This window comes from Calypte anna, chromosome 6 (assembly GCF_003957555.1).
Source record: "Calypte anna isolate BGI_N300 chromosome 6, bCalAnn1_v1.p, whole genome shotgun sequence".
In the NCBI taxonomy this organism is placed as follows: Eukaryota; Metazoa; Chordata; class Aves; order Apodiformes; family Trochilidae; genus Calypte; species Calypte anna.
Genome location: NC_044252.1, coordinates 8982164 through 9002163, shown reverse-complemented (window position 1 = coordinate 9002163; position 20000 = coordinate 8982164). Strand labels below are relative to the sequence as shown.

Here is a 20000-nt window from a genome sequence, read left to right as displayed (position 1 = left end):
ATTGTCCTTTTTGTCTACAGATCACTGCAAGGAACATCACCATTAATGATGGAATGGTGGTAAACATCATAGCAAGCATTTAACATACCCCAATATGACATTTACCAGCATAAACAGTAGCCTTAAAGCCCTATGTTTACATTTACTTTTGCATTCAAGTCCAGTACTAAAGCAAAAAGCCTGCAGAGCCTCAAGTACCTTACTCAGGCAGTATGACCCTTCTCTAAAAAATACTCAAGAGGCATCCTAAAATACACTGTATAGCAACTGATAAGGCTTACAGCTCTTTCCAGCTAACACAGATTTTAATTAACAGGGTGACAAATACAGAAATCGTCTTTATCATGAAATGCAGAATGATGTTGCCACCTACCAGCAGAAAGCACTACTGAATGAACATTGTGTCATGTATGTCAACATGTTGTACTTGCAAAATATCCCAGTTTTTCCAAATACCAAGTGTTTCATGCTTGCATAAAGCTTTTGCCAAAACACTTTCAAAGTGACAAGGAAATCTCACTAATTTGGAAGGAATGTCAGGGAATCAATAAGAAAAAAAAAAATCTATTTTAAATTCTTGGTATTTATATCCTGTTACCTCCTAACTTGTGTTCTTTGGAGTAGTCATAATCAACTGAAATAATTAACAAACACATCCAGATCTAACTATTGAAGCTAAGCTGACAGCAGAAAAGCTTTGTCATTTTTTTAGGATGTATTTTATAATCAGGGAGCATATTGTCACTCTCAGGACTTGATAGAGAACAAAACCACGGTCAGTTGTTGAACAAATTCAAAAAACATTAACAGTGTTATCTAAAACCACAAATATTAGATTGCTATGGCAGTAGATAATATAAGTCTGCTAACTAGAAAAAAGAATGCTTTCATTTAACAGGTACAGAAGCACGGCTAAACTTATTTTAAAATAATCCAAGAAATAACTAGCCTAAGACTAGCCTAAATATCAACTAAGCCTGGAGAAAGGAAATTACCTAAAAGTCTTTTTAAAAGCACACATTGGTTCTGAGACTAATTCTAGTTAAGAATAACAGATATGAGAAAAAGGACTGCTTTATTTACAGTGACATTTGCTCCTGAGAAGTACCTGTAATTTATACAGCATAAAACAGAAATGAGCATATACATATAAATTATTTTCAGTTACACAAACTATTTTTTAATTTATAGTAGTCATATCTGTAGCTGATGCATGGGAAAACAAGAACACTGCATTAATGTGTAATATGTAATTGAACAACAGCTTTCTTTTAAACATGCCAGGGCCTTTGAACTGCAAACCTTCCTAAAAAAATACAATCCACTTGGGAATAAGGTAAAGCATTGCCAGACATAAGCATGTACTAGGGTCAGGCTTCTGTGAAGGAGACAAGTTACCCATCAATTTAAAAAAAATACAAAATCCTATCTTTGCTTGCAGTACTTTGTCTTCAGCCAAAAGGAATGATATCAGAATGTTATGTTCAAAAGAATTAATAGCAGGCCAAAACTTGGGAACTCAGTTTGCTGCAGAATAAAAATATAATAAATAACACCTTTGTGACTTGACAGCCCATGGAATCCCAGTTTTGCATTTCAGTGCAAAACAACCACCACCCATGACCACCCTGGAGTACAGAAAGTCAGTACTCCTTATTTTATTTGTTGGTATTTGTCAACTGTTTCCCCCAAACACCCATTAGCAGTTGATTTTTGTAAAAATAGAAGACTGGAAAAATGCTTTGCTCTAGTTTTTAATTGGATCCAATTGATAAATACTGGGAAAAAACTGCTTTGGGTTTTTATTTTCCACCAAAGCCTGTATTAAAAGAATAATAAACAATAAAAAAATTACAAACAATGAAGGGCAGAAATAGAAAAACCCTATTAAAAAGAATAGAGTTAAGATGTACTATAATTCAGTCTCTTTTTTTTCTAATGACTATTTCAAGCCCCTTTGATTTTCCAACACCAAACTGCAATGTATCCAGACAAGTCCCACAATTACAGAAAAATCTGGAATTCAAGTCCATTACTTCCTCTAAGATTTATCAACCTCTCACAAAGAAGTCTTGCACATAATGGGTCCAATTTACACTTCTGGTAAGTTCTGCAAGCTAACTTTACCCTCTAATGCTTCCTCCTCTTATAACTTAAGAAAACCCACAACAACATCCTCTGACCACACTCTTAAAGGATGTGTTTGTCTCTGCATATGGAACCCTTTGCCTCTACTTCAGCCTTCTTATTCACACAGTGACTCAGGATTGACTCAGAGGTTCGTGAGAATTATGCAAAGCCTGGAGTAATTCTGAGTATTACCACTAAGTCATCCAGGAGAAGAGAAAAAATGAACAAACAAAAAAACCCCACACCAAACTACAACACAGCCAAAAAGCAGGGGTGTATCACTAGCTATAAACAGGAAATTTAACATGCATCTTACTTTAAAATTACCAAGGCTACAATTTTTTTTTTTTTCCTAAGAGGAGAAAGGAGAGGACAGATCATGGAGCCCTAGCACCAGAAAACAACGACAACTAAGAAACAGAAAACTTAAAAAAGCAATTACAGTCTTTGCTATCCAAAGCAAGAATCCAGAAAGCTCTGTGGCAAAAAATAAATTGTCCACAGAAGATTCCTAACATTCCTCTGCCATTACAATAATATAGACTTCAAGATGTTCCACAACATGAACTATAGTTTTGTGCAGTGCAAACCACCTAACAGAAAAAGTACATTCCTTGTGCAGTTAAAATGGATTAGCTTTAAAACTAAGCAGACAGGGAAAATTGAGGACTTGCTGCTCTAGTTCCTCATGTTGCATGCTTGGAAAGTTCATGTTTCATGAGTCTTTAAGCAGAGTAAACACTACCTCAAGGCTGCAGGAGACTGCAGTTGAAGAGGAAGAAGGTTAATAATACTGTAAGTTATACCACTGGAGCTTTCTTCAAATATATCATAGCGCAAATTTCCACTTCCAGACATGAGGTATTTGCATAAGAACTGGCTCTTGAAATCTTAAGGAAGCCTTCAAGCAGTAATCCTAAAGCACAAAGGCTTAGGGCAATACTCAAGACTGACTTTTTATAGGGCAAGGAAACTTGAGATAAAAAGACAATTTACATTCAGTAAAAATCCTCCCTGAAGTGGAAGTGTCTACTCAGAGTAAGAAGCAATACAAGTACATTTTGCCTACTCCAGAAAAATGGCAAACACAGCTCTACCCACACATAAATATCAATCAAAGCCTCTTCCTATTGACTTCATTTGACTGGACCTTCCCAGAGCTGCAATTAGTGCTTATGAATTTTCCCAGTTTCTCACTTAGCAGATATTACACTGATTTTATAATCAAGTCTATTTTCACAGTTAAAAAAAAAGCAACCTGAAGTCCACATACAGAAATACAAACCAAAGGTCAGAATACAATCTCCTAACACTGAAATCCAGGTATTCTAAAAAAAATTATAAACAGACAAACGTTACTAATTTGGCCACATTCTGAAGACAACACTTACCACCAGTGCTACTTATTCTTGAGCCCAAGACACTACAAAAGTTTAACCATTGCCTGGATGCAGAAGCAGAAAACACAGATGCAGCTCCAATCTTCACACAGTTCTATTACCTGAGAAAAATAATTTCTCCTACCACCTCTTCTTGATAATAAACATGACAGCATTGTGTTTCTACTGTGCAAAAACTTACTTATACTCTTAATTTGTGCTTTAAAGGTGTAAAAAAAAAGTTTCTTCCCTCATCCTGGTTTTACCAGTGCTACTTCAACCATTTCAGCTGTCCCTTTAAACTAGACTTTGGCTATTGTTTGCTTTTCTGGCATATTACTAAAACCAATAAGGCAGTGCAGATAATTAGGACAAATTAAGTTGTATGGAGAGCAGTAGATTGGTCTGCAAGGACAAGCATGTAAATTTATACATTATTCTTTTCCAAAGGCACACTAAGGCAGTCTTAACAGAGGAAATAACATTGCAATGGCCAGAGTGAAAGTCAAAAAAGATCACAAGATTCATCTTAAAGTCCTGCAAACCTCCATCATGCATAATAAATGAATAAAAAAATCTAGAAGTAACAGAGTTGAAAGTTTGTATGATTTACTCCATAAGTCAATTACTCATAAGCCATTATTGGCAAGATTGCCAGAAAAAAGAAGCATTTCCTGTTTGCATTTTTCTTTTATTTTGATTTTGGTTGAATTCAGGTTTCCTGTTACAGCTCAATTGGCTTTAACCATAAAATACTTTTCAGCTCTTCAATTTGCTACCCTGAAATCATGAGACAGCTTGGCTATTATCAATCCACCACCTCCACAAAACCAATTTGCAGAAATTGATACACATTTTTTCTGTAACTTGCAGAAAAATAATCACTAAATCTAAGGTGCCAGAGGACACATTGTTTTAGAGATCAACAAATTGGCTTCTGGTGCCTAAGCTGTCACAGTGATACATTGACCAGCTTCAGCTTTGCCCACTTGATCCCATACTAGAGTTTTCTCCAGATAAGAAAGCAATACTTAACACTACTAGAGAAAGAGCATCAGAGAGCTAACTCGAGTACCAACCCCCAATATATTCAGAGTGGATGCTCAGTCAGCTGCCAAACTACATGTTGTAGTAATTAACTCGATCTTCTCAGGAAGTCACAAAACAGTTTGCATTTGGACTAAAGATGCTACTATAATACTAGTTTGGGCCTCCAGTCCAAATGGTGTAAGAAGGGATAAATTGCAATATAATGTTAAATACTAAGGCCTTGAAAGGTGTTTCAGAATTAAAAGCTCTGTCTATCTGTTTCCCATTACCATTACATTAGCAGGCAAAACTGATCTACCTTCAAAATATGTGTATTACCTAAATTATTTTAAAATCAATTGCAAGATATTAAGATGATCAGTAAAACAACACAGGCAGATACCTTAAAGTGAATACTTGGCTGTACTCAAAGCAATTAACTTAAAATCTCTAGAATTATCTACAAGATTAAAGAATTTGCTTTACAGTTGTTGGTTTTCCCTTTAGAATAGTTTGATGCAATCGGTGGCAGCAGATGCACAGCTCTACATTGTGGTCCTCCAGTTTTAATCTGGAATATGGAAGTCAGTATGCACTGAGGCATCTGAATTTGCTTTAATATTAAGAGAAAAGGCACCAGACCCCACAGTCTCACTGCCTCCATTCCAGCAGAGCAGATCCCATCAACTGGAACAGCTCTCTTCTGATGTTCACACCATATCTCCCTACTCATAACACGAAAAGAAGGCAAGCTAGGGCAAGCTAGGAGGAGAGGGAAGAAAGCTCAATGTTCATATGACCCCCATGGATTTCCAGCTCCCACTGCCTGCCCTTAAGAAGTGGCAACAGCCCCAAGTCTGCCTCCCAGCTGCAAAAATGCTGAGTATGCTCCAATTGATCTCGATTCATCACACTTCTGGAAAGAGGCAGAACAGAACTGGTGAGTGGTTTCTCCTCCTCTTCTCTGATAAAAACAGCACAAACAGAAAGAGAGGGGAAGAGAAGCTGAACAGAAGCACCGAGTGCAGCTCCTCTCCGAGCAGCACGCCTGTCCACCCCGGGAGGTATGAGGAGACCTTTCCTGCCTGTGTCCAAAGCTACTGGACTTTTACAACCCTCTCAGTCACGTCTCCCTTTGCCTCTTGGGTTCCAAGGTTTCCCACTCAAAAAAAAAAAACAACAAAAAAAAACTTTCCTATCCGTCTGAAAAAACTTGGCCTAAAACTCCAGCCTGGCTGACCTGTGCAGGCAGCTCTGTAAATCTTTCCTGTAACTCAGCCACTCACTCCTCCCACGCCTGGCTGGCTCCCACTGCACCCAAGCCACCACTCTGCTTGGAGGATGAACACTGACTTGTGCAATGTAGGAAGAATGTAGAAGGGAAGAGAGACACCAAAAGAACACCAAGCCAGCAGGGAGCCACAGCATCAAGCCGGCAGCATGCAAACCTTTAATAGTTAAAGCCAGCCTGGAGCTCTCAGCTGGCTACCCAAGCCAGAGTAAAAGGCAATGCAACACCAGCTCTGCAGCAGCACAGAAGACCCACCTAATTAAAAGGTTCTTGTAAATATGCATTTGTGCCATGAGGGAAAAAGTATAGCTGATATTTTACTTTTCAGTTGGTTTTAATTACATTGTCAGCTCAAAAACCCATTAATAATTCTCATCTCTCTCTATAAATACAGAAAATATATATTCCAATTTTTAAAAAAACCAACTTAATTCAGATACAATGGATCTGTAATCAAAGTTTGCATCTTACAAGTGGTTTCAGCTAAAGCTATACTTAACATTCAACAGAATGCTCTTCTACCATTCACTTCTCCCTACTTTTTTCACAACTGCCTGTGTTTCAAACACTGGAATGACTTCTTTATTTCTGCCAAATCTCTGAACAGTCTAAAGATGTCACTGAAGGCCACTTGAAGTAAAAAACCTGACTGCTGCTAAGCAACCCAGAAAACATCCTTACGTGTTCAATTGTTTAGTGCATTAAAAAAAATTCACACATATTGAGAATCCATGTATTCTGGACTCTAACAATGGTAATGTCTTCCACACAGAGGGAGAAGAGAAAAATCTGCAGGCTATGTTCATATTTCAAAAAGGAATTGCTTATAAAGGACTAAAGATTTGATCAAATTTATTCCTGCTTCTGCATATGGGATAAATTAGAAACAGATTCTCTCTTATCCGCTATTTTACACACACTCCAGAAGTAAATTTACTAAGGAAAAACAGCACTTGTGTTTCTTCTACTAAAAAAGAAAAAATGTATCAAGATTCTTTTCCACCATACAAAACAATATTTTAAAAAATGTATCCAATTTCCAGAATCTTTAATATTTTATAAGTGCTCTAACTGCATATTAATGAAGGCCACTTAATATTTAACCATTCTATACCACTGCTTACCCATGGATGCACTTACACATTCAGAAAAGAAGAGAGCAAGTTTACTATCCTTCAAAGTGGATCATAGTGAAAAAAAAATTTACTTATCACAGAAAGGATGACATGCATGCATGTCCTTCATTTCAATAACACATTAGTACATTTTTTTTTATTTAAATACATGTATTGCACACATACAGATGGTATCTTAAACACACTTTTTTCATCAAGTGGTTCACCTCTTGCTCATCATGGCTTTTGTAGCACAGTGTAATGTCCTTCACAGGAACTACCTTATAACACAGCTTCTGTTTTAATTACACTGCAGATTGGTCACTGATTCCCAGTTTGTATTTCCTCAAACAATTCTATTACCCTTACCCGAGAGGTCACAGGTAATATCTTCAGAAGATATAAATCTGCTAAAGCTTTAACATAAAGATGCTTTGCTGCATCAGTTAATTGACCTAATATTTATTTTGGAATAACAAATTTAATTTTTTACATTGAGATGCTTAGTCTTAAGTTACCAATGTCATATATTCAGCTGCCATAGATTTATTGCAGACATACTCTGAGCAGAACAGAGCAAATAAACATAGATATTGCCAAAGCCCTCCATTCACATGAAGTTATTGGTACCAGGGAAAAAGGCAGATTTAAAGGTTAGTTTATATCATTAATCCTGAGTGGCAATACAGATTCCTAAAACCAAGCCTTGCTTAAAATGGAAGAGAAATACCATCAACTGTACGTAGAATTAAAAAAAGTTTTATAAAGTGGTGAAAATAATACTGAAACTTTGGAACACCTGGTAACCTCACCATGAAACTTTAGAATATCAATGCAATTAAAAATTTTTAAACTTTTTTTTAAACAAGATACTACTAGCACAGGTAGACCATAAATCAGACTGCTTGTGTATGCACATATTACATTAAGAAAAGAAAAATCACACGTACATATAATTCTTTCAAAAGGATTGAAATGGTACTTTTTAAAAACAGGCTAAATCATCACTATTACCACCTTCTACCTCCAAATATCTATTAACATTGCCTCTTTCAGGCTAGATTTACTTGGCTGAATGACAATTCTCAGATGTGTCAAACTATAAAACCATTTAGGTGGACTTCTTTATAAAAATACCACGTTTTCCTCATGAGGAAATATAGTATAATTACTTTCCAAAAATTTCTCCACTGAGAACCTTCCTACCTCTGGGAAAAGCTCAACAGTCAAATCAGACTGGGGAAAGTAATTTAATTGAGGTCTCAAGGCAGCTCAATGGAGGATATAGCTCCTGGTGCAGTAACATTTCTATCAGGTTGCATTTTTACCTCTCTAGAGGTGGTGTAATAGCTAAAACATTTAAGCAAATATACTCATAACCTTATCAGGTGCTAACTACATCTTCAACAAATCTTCAGCTGATTGAAGATTGGTTGTATCCTGGCAAGTGACCTCTGAAGTGACCAGTGTGCTCCAGTGGGCCTTGGCTTCTAAGAAAAGGGGTCAAAATCTGATCTTTAAAAGTTCTAGTGGATCCCAATCTAGGCAAATGTCAAACCCCCAAAAAACAAAGCCTTAAAAATAGTAGCTTTATTCCACAGCATCTATAAAAACTGTCTCTCTCAAGATGCTAAATTCAAAAGAAACAGCTATTGGCAACTGGCAACTTGGGAGGTAGTCATAATGACTGGAAATCTCTTGCCTTTTAAATAAAGGTCTATTATTTTCTGCCTTTCTCATCACAAGGGACACACTTGTAAACATTTAAAAAATAAAAGCCTTCGCTCCTCAAAGAAACAACCCAAAGAACAAGTTCTCTCCTGTATGTTGTCACTCACATATGCAAGGAAAAGACTTGCAGGCAGGGCAGATGGAACAAGAAGTTTTCTGTGGTTTACATAACAGAACTCAGTAGGCACAGAGACAGCACAACTGTACTCCAATCAAAGTTGCACTAGTAAGTTTCTCCCGTTTTCACACCTTGCTGACATTCCACCAGTGCTCAGTAACACACTGGGTAAAGCAGAGGAAGAAGTCCACAAACAACCTGACCCAGTAAGGCCCTTCCCACCAGCACTCAGCTGTTCAGTCTGCACAACCCATGAGTTCACCCAGCTCCTCTAACTGAACACTGATGCTTCAGCTAAAGCTCAAGCAGTTGAGCAGCACGCACAAGCTAACCAGAGATAATTATATCCTTGTGTGATGACAATTTTAAAGTTGTTTGAAGACAGCAGAGCAGCAGTGCTCAATGCATTGCCACACGAGGCCACTGTCCCAATTTGCCTGGCCAGGCTGTAGGTCCCCTCCCTGCCAGGGACCCTTCGGTTACACCCCCATTGGCATGTGCACCCTTGGCACAACTGCAATCTGCACCAAACACAGCACCCACATAACCTCAGGATAAAAGGAGGTGCCTACCAAGGCCTTCCCTGGCAAGTGGAAGAGGGAATGTGCTGGGCACTGCCACTTGCTCTCAATGCTGCTTATTTAAAACCCTGATGATATCGACACCTAATATGGACTATCCAAAATACTTCTGTATTTTTTGGTCAACAGATAAACATTTAAGGAAATAGGGCAGGATAAATCCTTGACACAGGATATGATACAAGGGTCAAAATAAAAGTAATTGGGTATAAGTATGAAGAGGTGAACTGTACCAACATCCCAATTTTCACTGTTCACTGTGAATCAACAATTCCCTGGCAGAAGCTAGTGGATGGTGACTGGTCTGTGAAACTGCATCACACATCAAAAAAAATTTGGAAACCCTATAGAATGGCAAACAATGACTTGCAAACTGATTGTTTGCTTGTATTTAGAATCTACCATGAAGTGGTAAGTATGTAAAGAACCACAGTAATCACACTATAGAAACAGAACAATGATAAAAATTTTCGAAGTGTTAGTGGTTTTCTACCAGTTCAAGACAGCCACAGCTTAAAAAATGCAAATGTAACATAAGTAACTTTTGGTTGCTCCATCTGTATTTCAAGTTTCACTGACATAATACTAAGAAGTATCAATTAGCAGGCATTAGAAATCTGAAGTTACAAAAAAAAAAAAAAAAAAATCCAAACCCTACCAAGATTTTTCAAGATGGGATGTACAGATCATTTTCTTCCAAACAAATGTTTCTCATTGCCCTAGGAAAGGCAAATTGTCCCCTACACTCAGTCACAATTTTGTCAACCTGGAGTACAGTTCAGGCTGCAAAGTAAAAAGGAAAAAAAGGAGAAAAGTCCTAAAATGAAATTTTGCCTCTTTAGGAGAGACCATCATTAGGTAACATTGAGATGCCTGGTTCCATCAGCTTCTATGCCTAGACATACACAAAACCAGTAAGGTCTTTCCTGTGCCTTCTCAAGATTAAAGCTAAACTGTCCTCAATTTCTCAGCATCTCCTCCTACATCAGATGCTCCAGTCCAGCAATAGCTTCATGGCCTTCTGCTCGACTTGCTGCAGTATGCTCACATCTCTCTTGTACTAAAGTATCCAGGTCTGGACACAGCACTCCTGAAGTGTCTCACCAGGACTGACTGGCAAGCATCACCACCCAATCTGCTGGCAACACTCTTTTGCATGTAGCTCAGAATGCCATTAGGCTTCAAAACCACACTTCAAGCTTGGTCATGATCACAAATTATCCATCAGAACCCTCAAATCCTTTTCTGGGATGCTGATCTCAAGCCTGTCAGGCCTCAGTCTGTGATGTTATACAAAGTAATTCTACCCCTGGTGCAGAACTTCATGGTTCCCTTTCTTGAACTTGAAAACATTCTTCTTGGTCTGTTTCTCCAGCCTGCCAGGTCCCACTGAATGGTTGCTCTCAGTCTTTACATCCCTCAGCTTGCAAGTATGAAGTAGTGCAGTGTACCTCCTGTTGTCACCTTCCTGCTCAACTACATTTAGTTGTCATGAATACACTCCAGAAGCGTCCTACATTGCTTGTGCCCTGATATGTTGTTCCTCCATCTGAGAACAGGGTGGTTAAAGTCCTCCATGGGGATGGAGGTTTGCAAACATGAGACTTCCTCCAATTGTTTGAAGGCCTCATCTATTACTTCTTCCTAATTAGATGGTCTGTAGCAGAAACTCCTAACACCACCCTGACTGGTCTACACAGTAATCCTGACTCATGCACTCTCAACTGGCTCATCATCTACCCCAAGACAGAGCTCCTTGTAACCCCACTGCTCTCACATACAAAAGGACAACCCTGCCTCCTTCTCTTCAGCAGTCCATCCTGCAGAGCTTGTATCCAGACATTGGAGGACTCCAGTCTCAAGAGCTATTCCCCCCCCCCCAGTTCTCCATCTCAGTGATATCATAGCCCTGAAACTACATCCAGCCCAACAGCCCAACTTGTCTGGCATCCATGTGCCTACATTAGGGTCAGGCATTTAATGAAGGTACTCGCTCATGTGGATTTCCCAGAAAAAGGTATAAGATCTTCTTCTGTAGTTGTCCTGAAGGCCCATGCCTTTTGCAGGAATTCTTGATTTTTGTGCCCTGGCTTCCGTTATGCTAGAGCTACACAGCTGGGATAATGACTGGGAGGGACAGACCAATGTTGTTACATGCCTGTCCACCTCTCTTCATGAAATCTGGTTTGTAGCAGAAAAAATTGAACACAGTTATGCAAGTGACTTACACCTTCAGACAACTAGCATTAGCTCCATTCAGTATTTGTTTTCAACCCCTGTCACAACCATCTTTTCTTGCATAGACTTCAAGTTTTTCCCTCCAGTATCCAAAAGCTACATTTTTATATATAAATGAGAGAACCCATTAAACACCCAGATTCCTTAGACCTCCATTAGCTAGAGAGATAAGAGCAAAAAGGATTCAGCTCTGGGTTTTCTATGAAAATTACAGTTTCCCCAGTAGCTCCATAAAGTGACCTGGCAGAAGGTTGCTGTCACTCAGGAGTGTTCCCCAGCAACACCCATGAGCCTGTAAACAAGAAAACTTTTTGAAAATTATGTATACCTATTCCAGTAAAGAGGATATCACTGTAGATACCTGTACATAAATTAGCAATAAAAGTCACCAAAATAAAGAGTTACATTGCACCATGTAACCAGTCTGAACCAGAGACAAGAGAGCCTGTCCATGAACAGGAACAGATACTGAACAAAAGTTGCAGACATGCTCAAGAAACATCTTTAGATGCTCAAACCATTTTTTTGTAAACTACCACTGATTAAACAGGCAGAATCTGAAAGAAAAAATCCTTAAATTAAGTAACTCATTCCTTCAGCTACAAAAATACAATTAATAAGCTAGCTGAATGCCAACTCACCTGTATTCATACTGGTTTTATGCTCAATGGCCATGAAAGTCACTACTGAGTCAGAGTAAGGAATATTGTTGTAAAAAAAAAATGAAATTAAAAAAGCTATTAGTTCTTCAACACAGACATCTGAAATTAAAGAAAACTAGCATGTTTAATTGTTTGACAGGCATAAAGCCAAGAGCCTGAAATAAGTACTTAAAATAGGACATATTTTCCAATAGAGGTAAAGATTACAATATAACCAACAGGAATGTGCAAGCCAGCAAGACTTAACGTAGCAGTTTATGCCAAACCATGATAGTCCGTTGTACTACTTTAAAACATTGAAACTTGAGAAAGTGGGATTATTACAACTGTTAAGAGTGGAATGCAAGAACATTTTTAAACTACAAGTCACACAAATTCGTTTCATATATTTATTTTTGTAGAAATCAACTATTCAGCACTTCAGGGATTTGAAGACCTGACAAAGAATTTGGATTTTTTTTCCTGCTACATGCAAGCTAAAAACCAAATGTAAATGCTATTAGAAAGGTTCCAGCTTCTCCACAACTATTTCCTTGTCCAGGTTATGTTGATATATTGCAAGGATAAAAAAAAAGAAAAACAGAAAAAAAAAGTAAAAAAAAAAAAATCTCACAATTTAGTAGAAAAAAAATCCATTTTCTTCCTCCAAAAAATAAAATGCATTTAGGATCTTAAAAAAAAAAAAAAAGTTGATAATTTATTTCAGTAAGATTCTGGTTAAAGAAAAGACATACTTAACATCTCCAAGCTCCAACAGGAACACAGGATACTTTAAGCAGGAACATAAGTACATAAATTATTTGAAGGATCACAGTACGTTTAGTATTTTTATGCAGATTTCTGCCACACAAACAAAAAAAAAATCCAGAAGAGAAATAGCAATTCCTGCTTAGCCATTTAAATCTAAAACCCAACAAATTCTGGGCTGAGCTTGCCATCCCCACACTGAAACTATCAGTCAGGACCATTCTATTTATGTTAAATTACCTATGGAGCACCTAAATCACCCAAAGTCTATTAATTCATGTCTTAAGGGACATCATCTCTAGCCCCTATTAACTTTTGTAGTGAAGTCTCAGTAGAAGCCCATGTTTCCTATATCATGTCCACCTTCTTTTGTACTTTCAAACACAGATTTTCTTCCTCATTTCCCCCAACTTTGCTTGTCACACTTAACAACTTATCATTCCCTGCAGTTGTAAAAAACTAGTAAAAAATTCTAAGTATTATAAGTACACCCTCCCACACAGTTATGCGTCAAGTAGGGAAAATATATTTGTTTAAAGAGAGCAAGTTTCACCTAATGGATTAGCAAGCAAAACAAACTGGTTATCATCCAAGCATCAGAACCAGGCATTGCATAAGTACAGTCTTGGGACCAGGCAGTTGCTTCAAGGGTGACCTTTAAGTAAAGGAATTAACAATTCATTTTCAGCAGATTTACAGGAAATAACTTTTACCTAAATTAAATGGTGCAAAAAGTTACTTAGCTATTTATGTCACTTCCCTGTAAGAAAAGCAGGACTCTTGGTGAAAAACTATAAGGTGAGCAGTTTTCTAACTTCTGACAGTAGATGAAGAGCATCAAAACTGAGGGAGAAGGAAAGAGGAATGCTCACCATAGGCTTATATATATATTTTTAGAAATCAAATCTGCAGAATGTAAATTAATACATAATTCCTATAACTTCAGACCTACTGTAGCTAACATGGCACCAATGATAGTCAGTACTATGCTAGCACAGGGCACTGCTATTTATGAAGATTCCCACTCAACATAAATATAACCTGTCCTTGAAGATAAGCTCAAGAGAAAACAGAGTGCTTGTGGTGATGAGAAGCTTGCAGCTTCCTGAGCATGTAGGTCTGTGCTTTGTTATCAATAGCCAAGACAAAATGCTGAATTACCTCATGAGAGTAAAAAAGACAACAGAAAAGCACCCATAAAAAGACTCTGGATACCAAAAGCAACATTATGGAAAGTCCCCAAACCGAAAGATAATGCATTAAAAAAGAAAAAACAAAACAAAACAAAAAAACAAACAAAAAAACCCACAAAACAAACAAACAAAAAGAAAACAAAAAACAAAAAACCCAAGCAGAACAGAGAAAATCTAAATTCTAACAACAGATGTTTTTCTAAAGCGAGATGTGTGCATCCACACTACCTCTACAGTTAGATGCTCTTTAAAGAACAAGGAAGTAGATTTGGTTTTTCTGACCCAAAGACTGTTGTATGATGATGCATGATAAACTACTTAAGCATGCGCTTAAATGTAAGCATTTCCCATCAAAACTCCCAATGTCTGTTAAAGAAATTGACAGAGAAGTATGATCTGAAATCCAAGACTGGTGTAACATTTTGTAGCCAAGAACGAGACACACCATACAAGAGGAAAAGGTGATGGTGGGGTTTTTTGATGAGGGGCTTTGGTTGGTTGGTTTTGGTTTTTAAGGTGCGTGGTCAACTGGTCTATTGATGGGTATGTCATTAGCTGTTAGGTGACACTTTCCTAGGTTTACTATTTTGCATTTTTTTAATAATACTCAGCTGCTATGGTTAACAGGCACTCAAACATTCACTTACTCATTCCACAGTATTAAGTCACCTGAATGTTTAACACAATTCAGTGCAGAACAACAACAAGTACAAGCTACTATGAAATAACTTCTGTCACTGCTGAAAAGAACAGCTGATCAGTTTTATTCAAGTTTGCTTCCTGGAAAAAAACCAAAAGTTCATTCTCAAATTATCTCTAACAAACTCTGACGAAGGCATGTACTGTAAAACAGCTTACATCCCACTGAAAAGTCAGATTTGCTTATGGAACATTATTCCAGTCATCTATAAGCAAGTAGTAAAACAGTACAAATAAAACAATATGTTTTAAAAGTAAAAAATAGTTGGACACAAGAAAACAGTTATTATATTCAAGGTTATACCACAGCTTTTGCATTTTCTGATATTCCAAACAAAAAACACAAAGCTCTTAGAGAAGCTTTCTCTACCTGTCATTTAACATATTTATCTGAACACTATTCCAAATCAAACTTCAAAACACGAAAACTACCAATGCAATTATTTCAAAGTGGAAAACAAAGCCATACCAGTAGCACTCTCAAACAAATCAATTTCTGACATCTCAACTCAAAACTGATTTCTGCTTCAGATACAACAGGCAGCAAATCAGCTCTCTCACCAAGTGAACGACCCAGTGTCTTGCTATAGGACCTATTCCAGCTGTGGACTCAATCTGACAGTAAAGTACCCCAGTCACCCCCATGAGCCCTATAGTCTGCTATGCTGAAGTCAATTTGTCCTCCCAGAAACTATCCACAAAATATCAAGAGCAGGAAAGATGAAAATAACCACAACAGAAATGCATTCAGCAACACACAATGACAGAATGGAACTGATACACCCAGCCAAACACAAAGTTCCTTCGGATTTTTTCTAAGCCAATTGTTTTTTACATTTCATCATTAGTACAGAAAACAACAGATGTTGACTAGAAAAAAAAAAAAAAAAAGCAAGAATGATGCTGTTTCGAACTTGGCTTTAGAGACAACTGAAGATTACATATTCTCACTTTCCCATAATAGAAGAAAGCTACAGTGAACACAAGTTTTTTTTAATTATTTAAAACAACTTTGACGGGGGTAAACATGCTTCTAGAAGCTGATAAAAGCAAAAGTAGGTCCATTAAGCATCTGAGTAAAATGCTGTGTTTATACCAGCTTGAATTTAAAAAAAAATAAATAAAAAAATAGAAAACTCTTGGAAATAAGAAATCTGTCCATCACCACTTAAAACTACAGAGATTCTTCCTTTCCACGATCCAATATCTGCATATTTTAAGAACTTCCAGTTAAAGATCTGGTATCAGAAACCATAGGAAATACAACCCTATGGAGTGTCTAACAGAAGTTAAGTTTCTGAAGAAGGCACATTACATCCTTTCCATTGTTCTTTTCCTACTAGGGGAGTCAAATCTTCCACTTCCAAAAGATATCCAAAAGAAAGAAGGGAGGGAAGGGAAATGGAATCAACTTCGCCTTGTAATCAGCAGTGTAATGGACTCTGAATTTCTGGTATCAGTTAGATTTAGCTTCATGATGCTTTTTGTGACACCCTGGCAGAGCCACTTGGTGCTTGAGGTATTCCCCTAAAAGAAAGGATAAGTAAAACCCATCTTGTAGAAAGTCATGAGATATGCTAAAAACTTGCTAAGTACAAAGAGGGAAGTGAATGAAAGCAATAAAAAGTTTAACAAACAGTTCACAGGTTTCTAACAGGAACAAGCCATGTTCATTACCAATAAGCCAGAAAGCTTAGGTTTTAAAAGAATAAACATCAATTATGCAGACCAACAGATACATTTCTTAAAAAAAGAGGAACTGTAACACTTTAAATCGGTACCTAAAGCTGTCCAGACCGGACATACAGCAACCTCTAACCAAAAAGCAGGCAGGCTGCATTCACTTACTTTGTCAATTATAAAATCTTTACTAAACTTTTATCAGGATAAGGGAAAAAAAGCCTATAAAAAGGAACAAAAAAAAAACCACCCTCATTTTTTGACACTGGCTACTACTGGATGACAGAACATATATATATAATTTGAATTCTGCTTAGGAGTTTTGTTTATCCTTGTGTGCTTACTGTCCTCCAGGAATTAGGACAGACTATGTGTGAGATGAGATAATGGAAATTTATTTTGTTACTAGAGAAAAATATTAAAACTACCTTCAACCTTCTTGTGGCACTATGTAACTTTTGACTCTTTTTCTTACCACTTTATATATAGAAATACTAAATTTTTCAATAACCACATGTTTTTGATCTTAAGACACTTATGATGAGCCCATCTTTATACCCAGTTGTTACTGCTTATGAGACTTCTGCTCCTCTGAATTCTTTTCTCTTTAATGCATCACATAATGAGATTTTTTTACCAGCACTAAGGTATTAGCTGATTAAAGATTAACTCACCTCCAGGAGAGAGGATCTCACTTTAAAAAATTCCAGTCCTGGTAGTCATCAATTCAAACAACAGATCACCAGTGGACAACCTAATTCACCTGCTCCTATTCTCTGCTAACTCCTACAGCCTCCCTTAGCTGGAGGAGGCAGATGTTCTGCTGGGATGCTCAGGGAGTGCCTATGGTTTCCAGTATGTGAATTAAATGCCATGCAACAAGACACATGAACAGCCCTGAAACATTTGGCAGAGGCTTGCTTTGAAAATGTACTTAAATACTTGAGTTACTATGTTACCTGTAACACTAAAAGTTTACAAATCAGCCCTCCCAGAGGAAAGCATCGGCTTCTCAAAACTAACCATAAATTTCCCTCGTTGATGCAAACATGCCCTAAGATTTGCTTGACACTGTAAGACCTGCAACTCACCTTGGTTCTCATGGGCTCCTCAGAGCAGCCAGCAGGGAGATGACCTCACTCAGAAACATCCTCAAGTGGTTAAAATCTCTTTATCTGCAGCAAAACCAGCAATTGCTATTCTTATGCTATTTTGTAAAAAACTGCCTGCGCAACTTCCACTGTGAGGCAGATAATTCAAAACACATTGTAGCAAAATATGTTGTCTCAAGAGGGATGAACAAGAAAACACACACAAAAAGAAAAAAACCCAAAACAACACAAACGCAAACAACAGAGCGCTGCCGCTATCAGCTCTCCCGGAGCCGTCCCGCTCCCCCGGCCGGGCAACCCGGCTTCGGAGTCTCCCTGCCCGCGGCACGCCAGCCTCGGTTGTTCCTCGAAAGCCGAGAGCCTGAGCCCCCGGGCCGTGCGGGAATATTACATTTTTAAAGAAGGATTTCTGAGAGAACTTGACCTTCAAACGCCGCCGCATCGCAACGCGCCGGCTGCCGCTGCGGGACGAGCCCCGCCTGGGCTGGGCTGCGGTGTCAGCCGCGATGCAAGTCCCGTCCCGGCCCCAAAGCGGCATCTTAAGACCCGGGGGTGTCCTTGCCACCCGCCGCCCGAGCCGTGACGCTGGGCTGCGCTCCGCAGAGGGGTGGAATACGGAACCTCCTCCCCTCGCCCCGCGCAGCCCCGTCTGGGAAGGCCACGACGGCGCCCGGGAGCCTAAGACCGGCCCGCCGGGCTCCCGCCGCTCCAGAGCCGCGTCCAACGCCCGGCCGGGCAGCGGCCGCCCCTCTGCGGCGGGTCCCCAGGCCGGCAAGAAAAGCAGGGGAGGGAAGCAGGGCAGGAGCCCCCCTCCCGGGCCGCCACCGCCCCGCACACCCCGAGGACCGCCGTCGCCTCTTCCCGCCCTCACCTTGAAGCATGGCCTCCAGTTTCTTCCTGTCCACCCGGAATCGCTCCTCGCCCCACTCGGGGCTGTGCAGGGGCCGTGGCGGGCCGGCCGAGTCCTCCTCGGAACCGGGCACGGGGGAGTCGGTGCTGCGCTCGCTGTTGGAGCCCGGGTCAGAGAGCGGCTGCTGCAGGTACCCGCTCAGCGGGTCGCACTGAGCCGCCATGGCGCTGCCGGGCGGAGCCCGCCGCCGCTCCGAGCCCCACTCGGACGCCTCCCCGCGGGACGCTATCTGCCCCCACAGCCTCCCCCCCGGCTCATCCCAGCCGCCGCCTGCCAGAGTCCCGGCCCCGGCGCCGCTGCCTGCGCCCGCCTCTGCCTCCGGCTCCCCGCCGAGTGTGCGCGTCCCCGGGCCGGCGGCGGCGTCCGCGGCTCGGCGGCGCCCCCAGCCCGCCCGCAGCCCGCACAGCATCTCCACCTCCATTGGACCGCCGCCGGCCCGCCGGGGAGGGGCCGGGGATATCCCCGGCCGCGGCCCGAGAGGGGAGGGGAGGGGAGGGGAGGGGAGGGGAGGGAGGGGAGGGGAGGGGAGGGGAGGGGAGGGGAGGGAGGGGAGGGGAGGGGAGGGGGAGATGCTGACCCCAATGGCCCCGCCTCCGCCGCGGTCCGGGCCGGGGTCTCTGGCAGCAGGGCTCCGGGGATACTGGAGACGCCCTGCCCACCCTGGACGTCTCGTCCCCCCCCCCTCGGGGCAGGACCCGCCGTGAAGTTAGGGGTGCCCCGTGGCAGCCCGCGGTCCCCTCAGCCGTCTCTCCTCCGCCGGCTGAGGGAGGGTTGGCAGAGACCGTGCGGAGCCGGGGGAAACACATGACGGGCGGGATGGCGGCCCCGGAAAACCGGGCTCAAATAACACCCCTAGCCAAAAACGCCTTCCCCCCGAAACGTACCTGTGTGTGCAGCAGGAACGAGCTTGCCAAAGTTTTGTCGGGATGTCCTGGGAACGCCGTTCACTCGGCGTGACTGACAGGTCTCATGTTAATGAGAGCCCTGGCTTTCAGCTGGGCGGTGTTCCTGTGAGAAGGCACAGAAAGGCGAAGTGGCTTCTGCTAAGCCGCAAGAAACCGGTTTACGCATCCCAGGAATGACGCTGGAAAGCAATACAAAAACTACAGATGACTTTAGGTGATGGTGAACTCACCTTACAGTTAACATCAACTTGAAGGACCATGTGAAAATTCATCAGGATCTGCGCTGATGCTCCAGGTAGATGGGCACTGTGCTGCTTCCAGATGCAAGCGTTTTCACAGAGGTCCTCTGTTTTGGCTTACAGAATCTTTGTGTATTTTCCACTTAGCACCGTGACAGTGTGGATTCTGCAACACCCATGGCTTGATTTCTACTGAAGATTATGCAAACGGAGGGAGGTATTCTTAAGTGGTAACATCTAG

General features: G+C 40.5%; 1 protein-coding gene across 3 annotated transcripts in view; it reads right to left on the bottom strand.

The window, feature by feature from the left end:
* Window positions 1–18832, bottom strand: part of BICC1 (BicC family RNA binding protein 1) — a 97279-nt gene extending 78447 nt beyond the window's left edge. Inside the window, exon 1 of one of the 3 annotated variants that reach the window (XM_030453629.1) lies at window positions 18577–18832. In XM_030453629.1, coding sequence (XP_030309489.1) covers window positions 18577–18778 — 202 coding nt within the window. In that variant the 5' untranslated portion in view covers window positions 18779–18832. Of the gene's footprint in view, window positions 1–18129; window positions 18174–18576 lie in introns of those variants that run through there. The other 2 variants (XM_030453630.1, XM_030453632.1) reach the window with 2 other exon arrangements.
* Window positions 18833–20000: the final 1168 nt, after the last annotated feature.